The 19,338-nt window shown below is 44.3% G+C and overlaps 1 protein-coding gene across 2 annotated transcripts in view; it reads right to left on the bottom strand.

Moving 5' to 3' along the window:
* Positions 1 to 513: 513 nt before the first annotated feature.
* dhrsx (dehydrogenase/reductase (SDR family) X-linked) overlaps positions 514 to 19,338 on the bottom strand; it is a 179,938-nt gene continuing 161,113 nt past the window's right edge. For both annotated transcript variants that reach the window (XM_067985724.1, XM_067985725.1), the window contains exons 6-7: positions 14,677 to 14,884; positions 514 to 1,150 (exon numbers count right to left, since the gene is read on the bottom strand). In XM_067985724.1, coding sequence (XP_067841825.1) covers positions 953 to 1,150; positions 14,677 to 14,884 — 406 coding nt within the window. In that variant the 3' untranslated portion in view covers positions 514 to 952. The remainder of the gene's footprint in view (positions 1,151 to 14,676; positions 14,885 to 19,338) is intronic.

Below are 19,338 nucleotides of genomic sequence, written 5' to 3'. Positions count from 1 at the left end.
CTTTTCATTTTATAACTCTCATCTCACTGTAGTGATTATTGGTGCACTGAAGAAAATGGATGACAATCCCATTGCTAAACCCACGGTAAACATCTCAATTTTAAAATTCTTATCCCTGTGTTCAGATCCCTCTGTGGCCTCGCCCCTCCCTATCTCTAGGCTCTAAGCTCTGGAATTGTCTCCCTAAACCTCTCCACCTCTCTATCCTCCTTTAAGACGCTGCTTAAAACCTAACTCTTTGATCAAGCGTTTGGTCACCTGTCCTAATGTCTCCTTCTATGACTCGGTGACATTTTCGTCTGGTTACACTCCAGGAAAGCGCCGTGGGACGTTTTACTATGTTAAAGGCAAGTTGATGTCGTACCCAGTTTCTGCCATCAGATATCGACACAGCAGCTACATAGTAAAGGAAAAGTGCAAATGCTGGAAGTCCAAACTAAACCCTAAAAATGCTGCTTAATGTACAATAGGTTGATCAGCAGTTCAGGCAGAAAAACAGGTCATTATTCTGGGTTGGATCTTTTATCAGAACTGGTAGTCTGATGGAGGAAACCCCTTTATTGGAAGTAGTTACATAGAGCACTAGCGGCCTCTACAGGCAGTAATTAAGTACTGGAACAGTACAGTAAGAAAGTGCATGTGTATATTTTCTCTCTCTCTCATACTTTGACATGTCTAGTATGATCATACTTATTTATATTAACTTGGAAACTTAGTCAATGTAATGAATCGAGCTAAACAACCAAAGGATGTCGATTTCGATTTGCTAATGAACACGGTGAGCAAATGAATTAATTATTCATGAGTCTGTTTTAATTTTATGCTTGAATTTCCCAGGGTTGTTTTGTTTTTATTCTCGGTGCCTGCCGTTCGAGAGGAAGTGACTGAGCCATAGAGCTCGCACAGTCAGTCCTCGCGTAACATGAATGGCGCAGCCTCTTCATTTTTTTCTTCACGAGGCGTGTTCGTGCGTCTCCAGAATCCCAACTAGATCGCAGCTCTGGGTCCAAAGTTTTCTCTGAAGGTCCTCGTCGTACGAAATGTCCGCAGATTTCGTCTTCTGACCGTTGGCGTAGTAGGAACCTCCCATCCCATCCAAGTCCGGCGCAACTGCCGCGTATATCACGGTGGAAGCTCCTTGGGTCGAGGTCTGCAGGAGGAAAAGAGACAGTGAAAAGAACAAAAAAAGCTGCCAAAATTAGCGGGCCAGAATTTGCCGGCAAAAGTAACGCCGAGTTTAACGGCGCTCGCCGTCATTGGTGTGTAAATCGTTCAGCGATTTGTGGCGAGGAAGAGATGCCCCGTGAGCTGCGAATCGCCACAAGTTGCTGGACAGTTTGCGCCGTTCCGCCGTTAGCCTCGTGAAAACGACAACTCGCCCTCAACCTCCCAGCGAGTTTCAAGAAATTGTTGCATTTGTGCATTAATTACCAATTAAGTGGCAAGTAACATTCGCGCCAGATAAGTGCCAGGCAATGACCATCTCCAACAAGAGAGAGTCTAACCACCTCCCCTTGACATTCAACGGCATTACCATCGCCGAATCCCCCACCATCAACATCCTGGGGGTCACCATTGACCAGAAACTTAACTGGACCAGCCATATAAATACTGTGGCTACGAGAGCAGGTCAGAGGCTGGGTATTCTGCGGCGAGTGACTCACCTCCTGACTCCCCAAAGCCTTTCCACCATCTACAAGGCACAAGTCAGGAGTGTGATGGAATACTCTCCACTTGCCTGGATGAGTGCAGCTCCAACAACACTCAAGAAGCTCGACACCATCCAAGATAAAGCAGCCCGCTTGATTGGCACCCCATCCACCACCCTAAACATTCATTCCCTTCACCACCGGCGCACTGTGGCTGCAGTGTGCACCATCCACAGGATGCACTGCAGCAACTCACCAAGGCTTCATCGATAGCACCTCCAAAACCCGCGACCTCTACCATCTAGAAGGACAAGAGCAGCAGGCGCATGGGAACAACACCACCTGCACGTTCCCCTCCAAGTCACACACCATCCCGACTTGGAAATATATCGCCGTTCCTTCATTGTCGCTGAGTCAAAATCCTGGAACTCCCTTCCTAACAGCACTGTGGGAGAACCATCACCACACGGACTGCAGCGGTTCAAGAAGGCGGCTCACCACCACCTTCTCGAGGGCAATTAGGGATGGGCAATAAATGCTGGCCTTGCCAACGACGCCCACATCCCATGAACGAATAAAAAAAAACTCGCCGCAGAATGTTAGGGCTGGTACTTAACAGCGTAAGGAACTTTTTAATGAGGAGATTTATATTCCTGCAATGCCGCCCAACCTCTCAGGCCCAGAAAGGGAACAATAGAAACTGTGGAGTCTCATTCCTGCAGGTAGTAAATTGGTGTTGGAGATTTTTAAAATTTTATATATTTTTTAGTTTTCTCTTTTCCTTTATGTCTTTTTTTCTCGCTCTCACTTAATCCAATCTTTTCTTCCCTCTCTTTATTTCACTTTCTGCACCTGATTTGACTCTAATTCACCCTATTTCCTTCTCTTTCGTCCCTCTGTTACTTTCTCAATCCTTAAATCTCAATGGTTAAGGAGAGAGACTGTTGGTCCCATCGTTCACTAAGGTCCCAGGTGCCCCGTTGCTAGCTCTATAGCTCCATCACTTCCTCTCGAACGGCAGGCACCAAGAATAAAAAAAAACCCTGGCAAAGTCGAGCATAAAATTAAAACAGAATCATGAAATTTTTCGAGCTGAAGGGTGAGGGGAAAAAGTCTAACTAACGGGGCACGCCGCAAGATGCCCCACTCCAGCCAATATTTAAATATTCTGCCTCAGTGCACTATATAAGGGTGAATTCACTGATCCTCTTGCACTCAAAGGAAGCATGGGTTGGAGAACTGGTGTTTTAATTCACAGTGAGTGTGGCTCACCGCCCAGCATGGGATCAGTAAATTCACCCTCATATATAGCAAAATGTAAACTCGTTCTTTATAAATACATCCATGATTATGGTACAAGGCACGCAGAGGAACCTTCTGTGACACAGCCACTTTGTTCTATTCCTACCTGTCAACATAAGCCAACCCCCGAATTAGGAACATAGGAACGGGAGTAGGCCATTTAGCCCCTCAAGCCTATTCCACCGTTCAATGAGATCATGGATGATCTGTGACCTAACTCTCTCTACCTGCCTTAGCCCCATATCCCTTAATACCTTTGGTTAACAAAAATCTATCAATGTCAGATTTAAAAGTAACAATTGAGCTAGCATCAACTGCCGTTTGCGGAAGAGAGTTCCAAACTTCTACCACCTTTGCGTGTGGAAGTGTTTCCTAACTTCACTCCTGAAAGTCCTGGCTCTAATTTTTAGGCTATGTTCCCGAGTCCTTGACTCCCCAACCAGCGGAGAGAGTTTCTCTCTATCTACCCTATCAGTTCCCCTTAATATCTTGAAAACTTTTATCAAATCACCCCTTAATCGTCTAAATTCCAGGGAGTACAACCCTAGATTGTGTAATCTCTCCTCGTAATTTAACCCTTGGAGTCCAGGTATCATTCTAGTAAATCTACGCTGCACTCCCTCCAAGGCCAATATATCCTTCCTAAGGTGCGGTGCCCAGAACTGAACACAGTACTCCAGGTGTGGTTTAACCAGGGCTTTGTATAGCTGTAACATAACTTCTACCCCCCTTATATTCTAGTCCTCTAGACGTTATGATTATTTTCTGTACGTGTCCATGACATTTTAATGATCTATGTACATGGACTCCTAAGTCTCTTTGGACCTCCACTGTTTTGGGTTTTTCACCATTTAGAAAGTACTCTGATGTATCCTATTTAGGTCCAAAGTGGATGACCTCACACTTGCCTACATTGAAATCCATTTGCCATAATTTTGCCAATTCACTTAATCTATTAATTTGTAATTTTATGCTTCCATCTACATTGCTTACAATGCTGCCTATCTTTGTGCCATCAGCAAACTTGGATATGTGGCTCTCTATCCCCTCATCTAAGTTGTTAATAAATACGGTGAATAGTTGAGGCCTTCTCCAATGGCTGCCCTTCCCATTTCCATAGGATCACCTTGGGAATAACCAGAATGCACCCTGAGCTTCCTCCTATTCCTCATCTTCAGGCTTGCCTTCAACATCATCCATAGCATAGATGCATTTAAGGGGAAGCTAGACAAGCACATGAGAGAAAAAGGAATCAAAGGATATGCTGATAGGGTTAGATGATGTGGGGTGGGTGGAGGCTCGTGTGGAGTATAAACACTGGCAAAGACCAGTTGGGCTAAATGACCTGTTTCTGTGGTGTAAATTCTATGTAATTCTATGTAACTTCCAAAGTGTGGGGCCAAGACAACTGAAGGCTCTGCCATCAATGGACCTGGGTACTGCAGTGGGTCACCTCTAGAATCTGCATTTCAATCCAGCCCAGAGTAAAGTCTCCTCTCTCTGAGTAAGAGCCTTTAATAAAATAAATTTGGGCAGTCTCATCTCTAACAGGGCGAAAGTCCACAGCACAAAACTATCAGCGACTTGGCAATAATTGGTATTAAGTTGACAATCTCACTTAGAGAGGGGACATAAGGAGAGCTGGAGTGGGAAATACACTAATCACAATGATGCACTATGGAACACTTAAGATGCGTTCGCTTGGAAATTGGGCTCTTTGAATATTAATGTTAATGTATGACTGCTTAACAACAACACTTAAAACAACATTTGTATAGCATCATTAACATATTAAATGTCCCAGGGTGCTTCACAGGTGCAAAAATGGATGCTGAGCATTAGCAGGAGTGGATTAGGAATAGGTTGTACTCCAACTAAATTTCTCAATTAAAAAAAATTCTAGCACAACACCGATTTAGGCATCACTGAATTAATACTGATGCCTCTCGTTAAATGAGCTTCCTCGTGAAATTATTACCGTGGGATGTCGAGGAGAAAATGGCCGTGTAAAGTGAAGAAATCTTGAGGGTGCTATTCCCTCCATGGTCACCAAGGTGAGTCTTGAAATGGTTCATCTATATTTTTCAATGAATGAAATGGCGGTGTGGTTATGGTGACACTCTAGGGCCAATTATAACCCTGCCCGCCCGGAGGGAACAGGGCAGTCGGGTGGTTAAAATGGCAGTCAGGCATTTCCCGCAGCGTTCCTGTCGCGTTCGTACCCGCGCTGATTTAGGTGTTGGGAGAGCCTCTTAAATATGTAAAAGTCAGGGGCCCACAATGCAATCAGGACCCAGGCGCGATTTTAACCTCAGGCCATGCACAGCGCCAGACCTACCAGTGAAATCTGGCAGCAAGCCAGACATGGCCAGAGGGGGCCCAAGTACGTTCGAATGGAAATATATCGCCGTTCCTTCATCGTCGCTGGCTCAAAATCCTTGAACTCCCTTCCTAACAGCACTGTGGGAGAACCTTCACCACACGGACTGCAGCGGTTCAAGAAGGCGGCTCACCACCACCTTCTCGAGGGCAATTAGGGATGGGCAATAAATGCCGGCCTTGCCAGCGACGCCCATATCCCGTGAACGAATAAAAAAAAAAGTTCTTACAAATAATGTGGAGGCTAAGGGCGAGATGCTGTTTGTGCGAAGCAAACGGTGGAGTGGCGTAAATCAATCAGCAAGTTCTGGGGATTCCCTACACATGGCGTATCTCTTAATCCCCTGAATTTGCTGGCCGAATTGCACATTAATAATGGGATGCGTCATTAACACGCCGTTATTTTTCCAGCAAGATACGTCCAGATGACTTTGGTAAAGCTCTTTGTCACTGCTAATGGCAGGGGAAGGGGGAGGGTTGAATGTGCCGCATGGTTTGCACATCAGAGAATTGTAATCATACTATGGATTGTCACACTGATGCAATTTAGTATTGGTACGACAGCTATAAGATTAGGCCCCAGATATTTAAAAACAATTTGCTCATACCTAATTAGAAATCCATTTCAACCCTTAATTTCACAGTCAAATGAAGGTTGAGATTAAAGAGTTCCAGTATAAGACTGCAGGGAATGAATCGGAGGAAAAAAAAGCCCGAACAGATATTGACATGGGCAAAAGAAAACTTTTAGTAGGTAAAAAAAAAGACTGGCATTTATATAGAGCCTTTCACAACCTCAGGACGTCCCAAATCGCTTTAGAGCCAATGAAGTACTTTTTTTTTTAAGTGTAATCACTGTTGTAATGTAGGAATCGCGGCAGTCAATTTGTGCACAGCAAGGTCCCACAAACAGCAATGTGAGAATGACCAGATAATCTGTTTTAGTGATGTTTCCACCATGTTCTGTTTTTGTTTTAGATTTCTAGCATTCACAGCTTTTCTTTTTATCTCACCTGTACGAGACTCACTACAAGTTGTGCGTTAATGAGGGGGACTTTCTGGAGAGATCAGCAGAAACTCTGAAGAAACAGCCATGATTAGGACTTGCAGAGCAATCAATATTAAGGAACTAATTCACAAGGAAGCCTTATAACAAAGTGTACACTGGCTTTCAGAGTGATTTTACAAGTTCCCAATGGGGAGTTTCACCAGCCAGAAAGGCAGATTGGAAATTCTGCCAACATGATTTTCCACCCATTCATTTTACAGCACTGGAAGCATCGATTTGGAAAATCACCCCTTTTAACTGCTGGATAAAGCAACAGTTGCAGAATTCCTCTCTCTAGACTTATAACACTGATGTTTAATCTGTGACATATTTAAGCACCCGTCTAAAATGTTTCCTCCAAGATAAAGGAGTCAAGATCTATTCCTTTTAAATAAGACCCACGCATGTAATTAGAACTGTTAAAGCTAAAACACGCCACCAATGTTCAATTCACATATTTATCTCATATTAAAATTATTTTAAAATTATTAATGCAGATTTAAGATAATTGGCAAAACACGGGGGAAGATGAGGAGACTTTTGTTTATGCAGCGAGTTGTTATGATCTGGAATGCACTGCCTGAAAGGGTGGTGGATTCAATAGTAACTTTCAAAAGGGAATTGGATACATATTTGAAAAGGAAAAAATTGCAGGGCTATGGGGAAAGAGTGGGGTAATGGGACTAATTGGATAGCTCTTTCAAAGAGCTGGCACAGGCATGATGGGCCGAATGGCCTCCTTCTGGCTGTGTGATTCATGATTAATAAAGAGGCTTGCTCATTAAGAGTGTTATTTATAAATTAATTTCTCTAATGTCCATGTTATGGCCTGCTACGATTTCAGAGTTATGATCTGACAAATAAAAAGAAAAATAATTCCTGAAACTTGGCTAGGACAAAATCCCCAAGGTCATGATAGACTCGAGCCTCTGAATCACAGTTAGTCATTGATACCTCTGAATACACTTCATGTGTCTCCACTTGACAATAAACCATCTTACGAAGGATTTCAGAAATTAGAGGTGACATTAAAACTATTTATATGCAATGAAAGAATCACCTGGCGTCTGTGATTTGAACTCTTTTTAAAAAAAACTACAGATAAAATCCTTGTTTTCAACAGCTAATATGGGGATGACTCACAGCTAGCATAATCTGTCAAGGCCGAAACACCCAAGGAGGTTAGATCATGTCATAAACGATAAGCGTGAAGTGAGGCCAGTTTATCAACCTCATCTGAACCACCACATGCATTACTGCCTGGAAGCACACATTTGTCTTTTGTTATAATGCAATGGAAATTAAGGACTGCCGTACTAAAATTGACTGTGCAGTTGTTGGCTGATACCCATTTCTATATCACAGGACTCCAGCTTCAATGCCCTTGTACGATGTGACTCAGACTGAAGTGTCTTTTTACCCATCAAAATCTAAGTTTAGGGTCAAGGTTGAAAAGATTAGGAGAGAAGATGAAGCAAATCAGTGTGCAGTGGTTAGGTGACATCGAGCTGGGGTTTTAAAGTCTGTGCGTGGGAAAGCTGAATAATGAAAATAGTTGGGGGAGGGGTAGAGGCAAGATAAACTTCAATAGAAAAAAAGACTTGCATTTGTATAGTGCCTTTCATAACCTCAGGACATCCCAAAGCGCTGTACAGCTAATGAAGTACTTCTTTTAAAAAAAAACTTTAGTCACTGTTGTAATGTAGGAAACGTGGCAGCCAATTTACACACAGCAAGCTCCCATAAACAGCAATGTGATAATGACCAGATAATCTGTTTTTAGGTGTTGATTGAGGGATAGATATTGGTCAGAACAGAGTGATTATAAGAAAGAGAAATTCTTATTCTTATAAGAACAATGAAAACGAATGCAAAAAGAGTTAAAAATCAGCCCTAAAACTAGGGTAGTTGGAGAACTATTAGATATATCTCCCAGCCCCAAATTAGGCAATGGAAGAATTTGAAAAATTGCTGTAAGTTCCAACAGTGGCCCTAGATTCTAACACATTTCACTTGCAACTTTTTACAGATGGCACTAAGGCACTGAGAGATCTGGAACTCACTGCCTGAAAGGGTGCTAGAGGCAGAAATCCTCAGTGCATTTAAAAATTACCTGGATATGCACTTGAAGTGCCGTAACCTACAAGGCTACGGACCAAGAGCTGGAAAGTGGGATTAGGCTGGATAGCTCTTTTTCGGCCGGCACAGACACGTTGGGCTGAATGGCCTTCTTCTGTGCCATAAATTTCTATGATTCTGTGATTCTATTCCGTGAGATGGAATTATCCAAAATAAAGAAAACTCACCAATGATTCTGTGGTTATGGTGCTGGTGCTGAGCCATACAGAGCAAGAAGGCTCTAGGTTCACAGCTGAGCCAAATCCTTTCTTCACCCACATCAAACAACACTGAGGGTGATTGTAGTGCTATTCTGTTGTTATGGCTGAGATCAGCTAAAGTAGCACAGAACAAGATTTGGCTCTTAATAATCTAGGCCTGTGTGCTCAGTACTATAGTTCTTGATGCACTTACACATTTGTGGGAGTGAGCTGCTGCAAAAACTAAAGCATCTCTGTCTTCAATGTTTAATTCAGAGTAGGTTTTCAATAGAGTATTAATAAACCTTGTACACACATTCCACACAAACATCTGTACAATCCCTTCCTCCACTGTCTCCCACTCTGCTAAAGGTACTTATCTTCCAGGAATGCACTTCCACTGGTGCTAGCAGTCCTCCAGCATCTCACCCAAATGCCCGCTGCTCATCTAATGAGCCCAGACAATGAGCAGGCAATCCCTTCAAGGAGGGCATCGCATCCAATACCAGCCCAGTTCTCACTCAGTAGCCGCAGCAGGGATCACCTCAACATGCTCACTTCGATCAGATCACGTCTTTAATTTCAAGCGATAAATTGGAATATCCCCATCGAGTATAAAATGTGAAACAATGTAATTTTAGAAGGACCCCTCTGAAGCCTGGCTGGGATGGATGGATGAATTGTGAGCTGGGTAAATGCAACTCCCGGTGAGATTCTGTACCATAAGAAACAGAAAGTCCCAGGTTCAATTTAGTACGTGCTGATCTCATCTATTGAGAGGGTGCTTTGGTCGGCCTCAGTATCCCTGTATGGGTTGGGAAAAATCATCCAGGGTTTCTGCTCCTCATCGCTCCTGCTGGGGAAGAGTTTGTGTTAAAATGTACATGGAAGTCACAACATGGATACAGACCATTCGGCCCAACCAGTCCGTGTCAGCGTTCACCCTCCATGTGAGAAAGATGTGTGTGCACGCACACCCACGTGCATATGTGCCCATGTGTCTGCACACGCATGTGTTTGTGTATGTCTGGTGAAAATAGGGCCAGGCTCAATGATGATGCCCCTACGGTAAAAATAGCCAACTGACATTGACTGCCTAGGCTTATATGCAAAGAATGTCCAATTGGATAAGGTACCAGAGAGAGGGATCAGCGCATGAGAAATCATACCCCAGCACGAATTAGTGCCTTCAGGAAAGGAAGGGAGAATATTGGAAACAAAAAGGCAAACCATGAGCTCTGCATGGGTTGTACTGCTTCACACTGGGTCACTGGTGCCCTTTAGCTGAGCAGCAGCTCCAAGCTGTCATGTAAAGGATACTATTAAGGGGACCAGGGCTGATAGCAGCGACGCTGAGAATGGCCCTGAAGGACATTTATCACTTGAAATTCAGGACGTGATCTGAGGATCTGTCATTTGCTCGCCTGTCTTTGGCTCTTTGCAACTCATTCAACAAAGCTCTTTGAATTCCGTTTTTGTGTAAGCGATAAGATAAGTGCAGGATCTGTGGTTTTGTCATTTTTATTGCTGACAATAATGAATGGCAAATGAGCCACGCTTTAAGAGATAAAAGGTCACCTCACCAAGAGAAGCTAGAATTTAAATAAAGCTAATTAATACCGTGTGCTAATAAATATCACAATAATATGTCAACCCAAATCTTCATGGTTTCAGTGCTATTAGATTGCAGGTTAATCTGGAGAGACTGACATTTTATAGTCCAGGGAAGGTGGAACTTTACCAACAAAGTCAGAAGTGCGATTTTAAACCTGTCGGAATAAGGGGCTGACAGCTGGAAATCCAGAACTGGGGAGGAGAGTTCCTCCTGCTTGTTAGGCCTGGTCCTAAATTCACCCACCACACAATCTTTCTGTTACTGAGTGTGAACGAGCAGTGATTACAGGGTCCATCCATGTTGTGAAGGGGTGCAGGGGTAAAGAGGCAAAGAAAGAGGTAAAGAGGTGAAGAAAGAAATAAAGAAAGAACTTGCATTTACATAGCGCCTTTCACAACCTCAGGAAGTCCCAAAGCGCTTTACAGCCAATGAAGTACTTTTGAAGTGTAGCCACTGTTGTGATGGAGGAAACGAGGCAGCCAATTTGCACACAGCAAGGTCCCACAAACAGCAATGTGATAAATTTTGACCACGGGAGAACTCCCCTGCACTTCTTCAAAATAGTGCAATGGGATCTTTTAAGTCCACCCGAGAGGGCAGATGGGGGCCTTGGTTTAACGCCTCATCCAAAGGACGGCACTTTCGACAGTGCAGCGCTCCCTCAGTACTGCATTGGAGTGTCAACCTAGATTTTGTGCTCAAGTCTGTGGAGTGGGATTTGAACCCACCACCTCCTAACTCAGAGCCAAGAATGCTACTAACAGCCATGGCTGACACTTTAGAATCATAATGGAATATTTGTACCATACTTACTAACGCGGATGTTATACAGGGATATTAACCTATTTTACTGCTGTTCTTTCATGAAGCTTGTGGTTTCTATCTGAAATAAATAACATTTCATTCAGGAAAAAAAAATGCAAGTGAATACAGAGCTTCTCTTGCATTTTATTTGTAGCTTTTAATCCTTGTTTATATGACAAATCTACAAAAATGTTAATGATTAGTAAATTGTTTGAAATAACCACAAACTACGCAACCAGGAGGCACAGATTCAAACTCGGAAGAAGGAATTACACAGAATTTTACAGCACAGAAATAGGCCATTCGGCCCAACAGGTCTATGCCGGTGTTTATGCTCCACACGAGTCTCATCCCACCTTACTTCATCTCAGCCTACCAACATAACTTTCTATTCATTTCTCGCTCATATACTCATCTACCTTCCCCTTAAATGCATCTATGCTATTTGCCTCAACCATTCCATGTGGTAGCAAGTTCCACACTCTCACCAGTCTCTGAGGAAAGAAATTTCTTCTGAATTCCCTATTGGATTTATTAGTCATTGTCTTCCGTCCCTGCCACAAACTCCATTCCCTGGCCACCGACTCCATCCCACTCCTTGGCCACTGTCTGAGGCTGAACCAGACCATTCTCAACCTTGGGATCCTATTTGACCCTGAGATGAGCTTCTGATCCCAAATCCGCTCCATCACCAAGACCTCCGACTTCCATCTTCGTAACATCGCCCGTCTCTGCCCTGCCTCAGTTCATCTGCCACTGAAACCCTCATTCATGCTTTTGTTACCTCTAGACTTGACTATTCCAATGCTCTCCTGGCCAGCCTCCCATCTTCCACCCTCCATGGCCTCACCCCTCCCTATCTCTGTAACCTCCTCCAATCCTACAACCCTCCAAGATCTCTGCGCTCCTTCAATTCTGGCCTCTTGCGCATCCCCGATTTTAATCGCTCCACCAATGGCGGCCGTGCCTTCTGCTGCCTAGGCCGTAAGCTCTGGAATCCCCTCTCTACCTCTCTCCTCTTTTAAGACGCGTCTTAAAACCTACCTCTTTACCTGTCCTAATATTTACTTTCGTGGCTCGGTGTCATTTCTGTTTGATAATCATTCCTGTGAAGCACCTTGGGGGGTTTTACTACGTTAAAGGTGCTATATAAATGCAAGTTGCTGTTGTTTTGTAGTGACTATCTTATATTTATGACCTCTAGTTTTGTTCTCCCCCAGAAGTGGAAACATCTTCTCCCACAGGCTTCCAGTTTTTGTGACTGGAAACCTGTGGCCAGTGGGGTACCACAGGGATCGGTGCTGGGTCCCTTGCTGTTTGTGGTCTACATTAATGACTTGGATATGAATGTAAAAGGTATGATCAGTAAGTTCGCTGATGATACAAAAATTGGTAGGGTGGTAAATAGCGAGGAGGATAGCCTCAGTCTGCAGGACGATATAGATGGGTTGGTCAGATGGGCGGAACAGTGGCAAATGGAATTTAACCCGGAAAAGTGCGAGGTGATGCACTTTGGAGGGACTAACAAGGCAAGGGAATACACAATGAATGGGAGGACCCTAGGCAAGACAGAGGGTCAGAGGGATCTTGGTGTGCAAGTTCACAGATCCCTGAAGGCGGCGGAACAGGTAGATAAGGTGGTAAAGAAGGCATATGGGATACTTGCCTTTATTAGCCGAGGCATAGAATATAAGAGCAAGGAGGTTATGATGGAGCTGTATAAAACACTGGTTAGGCCACAGCTGGAGTACTGTGTGCAGTTCTGGTCGCCACACTACAGGAAGGATGTGATCGCTTTGGAGAGGGTGCAGAGGAGATTCACCAGGATGTTACCAGGGCTGGAGCGCTTCAGCTATGAAGAGAGACTGGGAAGATTGGGTTTGTTTTCCTTGGAGCAGAGGAGGCTGAGGGGGGACATGATTGAGGTGTACAAAATTATGAGGGGCACAGATAGGATGGATACTAAGGAGCTTTTTCCCTTCGTTGAGGGTTCTATAACAAGGGGACATAGATTCAAGGTAAAAGGCGGGAGGTTTAGAGGGGATTTGAGAAAGAACTTTTTCACCCAGCGGGTGGTTGGAGTCTGGAACTCACTGCCTGAAAGGGTTGTGGAGGCAGGAACCCTCACAACATTCAAGAAGCATTTGGATGAGCACTTGAAATGCCATAGCATACAAGGCTACGGACCAAATGCTGGAATATGGGATTAGAGTAGACAGGGCTGATGGCCGGCGCGGACACGATGGGCCGAAGGGCCTCTATCCGTGCTGTATAACTCTATGACTCTATGACTCCACGCCTACCCTATCGAACCCATTTATAATTTTAAAGACCTCTATCAGGTCACCCTTGAGCCTTCTCTTTTCTAGAGAAAAGAGCCCCAGCCTGTTCAGTCGATCCTGATAGTTGTATCCTCTCAGTTCTGGTATCAGCCTTGTAAATCTTTTTTTTGCACTTTCTTCAGTGCAAAGAAAGGGAAGGGACAGTTTAACTTTGCACACAGGGTGAGGAATGCGTGGAACAGAGTGCCCAGAGGCACCACGGAAGCGCCTTGGGATGTTTCACTACGCTATATAAATGCAAGTTGCTGTTGTTGGAGAAAGTCAGCAAATTCAAGAGGGAGCTGCTAAGCTTTATCTTTTGCTGTAAGATATGATTAAGGCGGTGCAAGAGGTAAAGCACAGTACGGTATTTATTGAATTTTAGCCAAAAGGATTGCAACAGTCTTTTCTAGTCCTGTACATTCAAATGATGACCACAGAGGATCTCGCCCTGGTAGTGATGTCTTTCTCCATTTATTTTGTGATGGCGAAAGACTTGTAATTCAGTCGTAGCAGGGTGATCTGTGCTTCACAAATGAAATAAACTAGGCATCATACCCTTAGCAGTGCAGTATCCTAGTTATTAAATGCCCACTGATGGCCCAGTGGTACAATGAGTCAGGGCTGAGGCACTTTCTACGAAGCAGAGTAGAGAGAGCTTCACTCATTTAATCATGCGATAACTGACCAGGGAGCGCTTGCTGCTCACGCTGGAATCCTGAAATAGAAAGTGTTTTATTCCCCATCACTAACATCCCTCGCTTTGGTGAGCACAACATTTTTTTTTCTTAAAGTTGTAAATAATTTATCTCTGCTAGTCATTGCCCATGCATGGTGTGAGAATGTAAGAATTTTTAGGAAGTGGAAAAGTCCATTACTCCAAACAAGCCTGTCCCTTTTTCATAGGTTAGTCCCATCTACCTGCCCTCTCAAATATCCCACATTTCCTTATCGCTTCAAAAACACATCTAATTGTCCATTTATACTGCCTGCCTCTAGGCGTTTCCAGGTAAATTACTGTGCTGATCTATCACCCATTGGGTGAAAAGGTTCTGCCTGGCTTCCCTTGTTATTTCAAACTTTTAAATTTTTAACCTGTCTACTGGTAATTGAACCCTTCACTATCATGAACAAGGTAGCCTGGATTGTATTTGGATTGGCTTTAAGAAAAAAAAAAGTGTCTGAGAACTCGATTCCCAGGGTCAACGCTCGAGAGGATTGCAGACTAAAAGCTCGTTACCTTGAAGAATAACCAGGACGTTAGCCACTTGCACAGTTTGAAGAGCCAGCTGGTGTGCTTGTAGAGATCTGTGTCGACAACTCCTGGGTCCACTACATTTGAGGTCACGTGACTCCCCTCAGCTGCCAGGCGGTGCTGCAGTTGGTACGCGAAGAGGACGAGGGCAAGCTTGCTCTGGGCATAGGCTCCATGGGGTGAGTAATGGTGTCTGTACATAGAAACACAGCAAATTCAGATGGGTCGAAAGCTACAACATTTATTATTTAACACAATCCATACGCTGAATAACACTCGGTAACAATTCAAAGAATTATTAATCTGTTACATTCACATCAAGAGGTCCTGTCCTTGCCTTTGTTTTGTTTTATACAATTCTCTTCTGCACTCTCCTTGGGGTATGGTCCCATGGGCACTCTTTGGTATCTCACCCCCATGTCCATTCTTTGTGTGTAAGCCTAGACTGTGATTACCAGCAGGTTATCCAACCATGGAGGGCGTCGTAACCAAGTCCAATCCTGTTCTCACTCAGCACCCACGCATGCACATTTTCTGACCGGAGTCACTACTCGCAGTAGGGGCGGGAACCCTGATTGATTTTTCCCTCTTCCCTTGCTAATGGGGGAGGGCAGAGGCAAGGCCCCAATCATGGCGGGCAAAGGATCAAACATGTGACTTAGTGAGCGATTTTTTTTTTAAAGGAATGTCACTTATGTGAGCTCTATTCAGGTCTACAGGTTTTAGGGGCATAACCTTAAAATTAGAGCTAGGCCATTCAGGGATGATATCAGGAAACACTTCTTCACACAAAGGGTAGTGGAAATCTGGAACTCTCTCTCCCAAAAAGCCATTGAGGCTGGGGGTCAATTGAAAATTTCAAAACTGAGATTGATAGATTTTTGTTAGGCAAGGGTATTAAGGGTTATGGAACCAAGGCGGGTAGAAGGAGTTAAGATCAGCCATGACCTAATTGAATGGCGGAACAAGCTCGGGGTGGGGGGGGGGGGGGGGGAAATGAATGGCCTACTCCTGTTCCTATGTTCCTAGGCCAACAAAGTCAAAACACATGGTAAATACTATGCTTAGCACCTTGGAGTTATAAGCCCTGAAATTCCATGGGGGTTACCCCCGTTTCTCCCTGAGGGTTCTGCCAGTCTTCCACCGGAGTTACAGGACAACTCCCGAAGGATCTCAATGTCACAATATCCGACTCTGTGACAAACACTGGAATCATTTTTTGCCCTTACGCCAAACAGAAAATATGCTTAGGAAAATGCTCAATGGCAGGAACCGAAAGCTGTGCTCTTACACAGAAAATGGTTAATTCCATCTACATAGTTAACCGCCATTTTAAGGAATAGGCACGACCTCCCTGTGAACTCAGGAGGTAGACATGTACTTTCAGTGGGTACAGACTCTGCTGACTGCAGATTCTGTGGGTAAATCCTAATATGCTGTGAACTTTCTTTATATGTCTCAGTCGTTCTACATTAAAACCTTGGTAACCAAAGTAATAGCAATTCAACAGATTCTTTAAACACACAGTGGTGCAATCTCCTTTGTGTTACGTAGCATCCATGGTATAAAGAAGGTATGCGACTTAAACAGGATGCACCTGGCTTTCTGTTCTCATTTCAGATGCTACAGAGATTACATTAACCTCCTCGGCATCAGTAAGCCAGTCTCGCTCTCAAGTTATATCTGTTGTGACGCAGATAATATCTTATCCAGTATACAGCATACTATTGTGTCTAGTATACAGCACACAATCATATCCAGTATACACACACTATCGTATCCAGTATACACAACAGTACAGTATATAGCAAAGGGTGGTAGAAGTGTGGAACTTTCTCCCACAGAAAGCAGTAGAAGCAACCTCAATTAATAATTTTAAATCTGAGCTGATAGATTTTTGCTAGCCAAGGGTATCAAGGGATTATGGAGCCAAGATGGGTGGATGGAGTGAAGATACAGATCAGCCATGATCTCATTGAATGGCAGAACAGGCTCAAGGGGCTGAATGGCCTACTCCATTTCCTATGTTCCTATTGTAGCCATTATACAACACACTATTGTATCCAGTACACAGACACTATCGTATCCAGTATACACACACTATCGTATCCGGTATACACGCCAGGTTTGATATTGTGACTTATCATAACTGCACAGTATCAAACAGAAGGGGATTGTTACCTGTTAGACCAGTGCTGCACATGGAACAATTCACCTGTGTTGTTCTATGGGTGAGGAAGCTCTTATACTCACAATGAATGACAAAATAACTAATTATGCATAGAATAATGATATCTTGGAGTTACCACAGGAATCTAACCGAAGGATTTGGATGGATCCCTGGGAGCAAGTTACAGGCAATAATTTAGTCAATGGGGTTCAGATGACTTACACATAGAATGATGGATACCTGGGAGTGATTACAAGCTAATATTCCAAAGTAGTTGCTAATTTACTATTTTGTACTGGGTAAGATCCACAAATGCTGTCTATGACCAGCTTGACATTTCCCCTGCCCTGCTGTTAAAGTACTAAACAATAACAATACCATAGAGTTAAGGACAGGGCATTGCGTTGGGTCGCTCCTGTGCTGGAACTGACAAGAGTGAAGATTATTTCTCAGCAGTCTGTTAGCAGACATCTTAAATTACTCTAATTATGAAAGTACTGATGGAAGCTGAATGTTGTTCTGGAGACTTTCCAAATGCTACAAACCTTGGTAGACAGTAATAATAAAGCCCCAGGCGCATATAAGGCAAAAGCTCTTGATGGATTGTAAATATGTACAGAAGAGCTCTTGGAAGGTTCTCACAACATGAGGTATTCCCCAACCATCAGCTGTCTGCAACATCATGAATTTAAATATTATTCTTTTTTTTTCGTTGAGAAACCAAAGTCAAAGGCTAAGGTCTATATATTGCAGTCCTGAGGAAGGGTCTTAGACCGGAAACACCAACCGACTGACTGACTTCTGTTTCTCCACAAACAGGAGTGCTGTTTTTATTTTGATGAGACGTTAAATCGAAGCACATCTGCCTGTTCAGGTGCACGGGAAAGATCCCATGTCACTATTCCAAGAAGAGCAGAGAAGTTCTCCTGGTCTCCCGGCCAACAATTATCCCTCAACCAACTCATCAAAACAGAATATCAGGTTATTTATCTCATTGCTGTGTACAAACTAGCTGCTGCATATGCTCACAAAACACCAGTGACTACACTTCAAAAGTAGTTCATTAGCTGTGAATGCTTTCGGTCTGTCCTGAAGATGTGAAATGCACTATATAAATGCGAGTTCCTTCTTGCAATTCCGGGTGCCTGACAAAACGAAGCATTGTCTGGCCAATCTATGTCTAGGACACAATGTCCAAACACTGATTGCATTTCCTGAGCCGTTCTTTTTATGCTTTTGTTTGTGCGGTATTTAAACGTACGTGGGAAAAATCAATTTTCATCTCCAGTGTGACTAATTTCTGCACAGATAAAAGTAAAAGGCTGTATTGGGGAAGGAGGATAACTAGGAAAAAGCTATTAGAGTCTGCAAATTGATCTGTCCAATGTTTTATGACTGCAACAGGTGTTATGAAAAGGGGCAACAGGAAAAACAGCACACTGTAGATGGGCACTACATACAAAAGAGAATTTTAAAAATACGTTAGAAATAATGGTACAAAAGAATACCATTTAGCCCATGAAGCCTGATCCTTCCACAGACTACGTGGGGGGGAAAAATTGGCTAAGGGTCCGTTCTGGGCGATGGTAGCGCGATGCCACCCCGCGCCCAATAGACCCTTCGCAGGCAGCACGTGAACTTCGTGCTGCCTGCTACTTACCCTGAAATCTCCATGCAGCAAGCGCAGCCCTCGCTGCTGAGAGGCTGCACGGAGAATGAGGAAGTTGGAAATGGGGCGTGGACAGCGCACGTCATCAACTGCCTGCACTACTTAAAGGCGCAGGCACATTTCCAATGGCAGATACACAGCCAAGGAGGAGAAGGGAGAATGGCATCGCGAGTAGCTGCACCAGCAAGAGGGCGGGCACCAAGATTGTCCGACGATGCTCTGGAGGCCCTGGTGGAAGTTTTGGACCAGAGGAGGGCAGCATTGTACCCGCAAGGTGGTCGGAGACCGTCTAAACTACAGCTGCGTAGGCACTGGCAGGCCGTGCCACAGGAGGTGAATGCGAGGAGCATTGCACCACGCACGTGGGTGCAGTGCCGCAAGAAATTTAATGATTTGACACGAGTGGCTCTCATTATAGGCCTGCTGTGTACGTGTGCGTGGATTCCTGACCGGTGTCATGAGCCATTGTGAGGGGATAGCCCTTGTCGCCCAGTAGCCAGCCTTTGACTTGCCGAGTCGGATGAAAGACAGCTGGCACGTTGGACTGCCGCATGACAAAGGTGTCTTGTCTGCTCCCGGGGTAGCGGACATCGACCTCCAAGATGCAATGCGTGTGGTCGCACACCAGCTGCACGTTGAGGGAGTGGAAGCCCTTTCGGTTGACGAAGACAGCCGAGTTGATGTGCAGGGCACGTAGGGCAATATGTGTGCAGTTCATGGCACCCTGCACCATGGGGAAGCCAGCAATGCGGGCAAACACACGTGCTCGCTCGTTCTGATTGTCTCTGTCGAGAGGGAAGGTGATGAA

The sequence above is a fragment of the Heptranchias perlo genome, chromosome 6, assembly GCF_035084215.1.
Source record: "Heptranchias perlo isolate sHepPer1 chromosome 6, sHepPer1.hap1, whole genome shotgun sequence".
NCBI classification, from domain to species: Eukaryota; Metazoa; Chordata; class Chondrichthyes; order Hexanchiformes; family Hexanchidae; genus Heptranchias; species Heptranchias perlo.
Note: the sequence above shows the minus strand (reverse complement) of the source record. Positions and strands in the feature narration are given on the sequence as shown.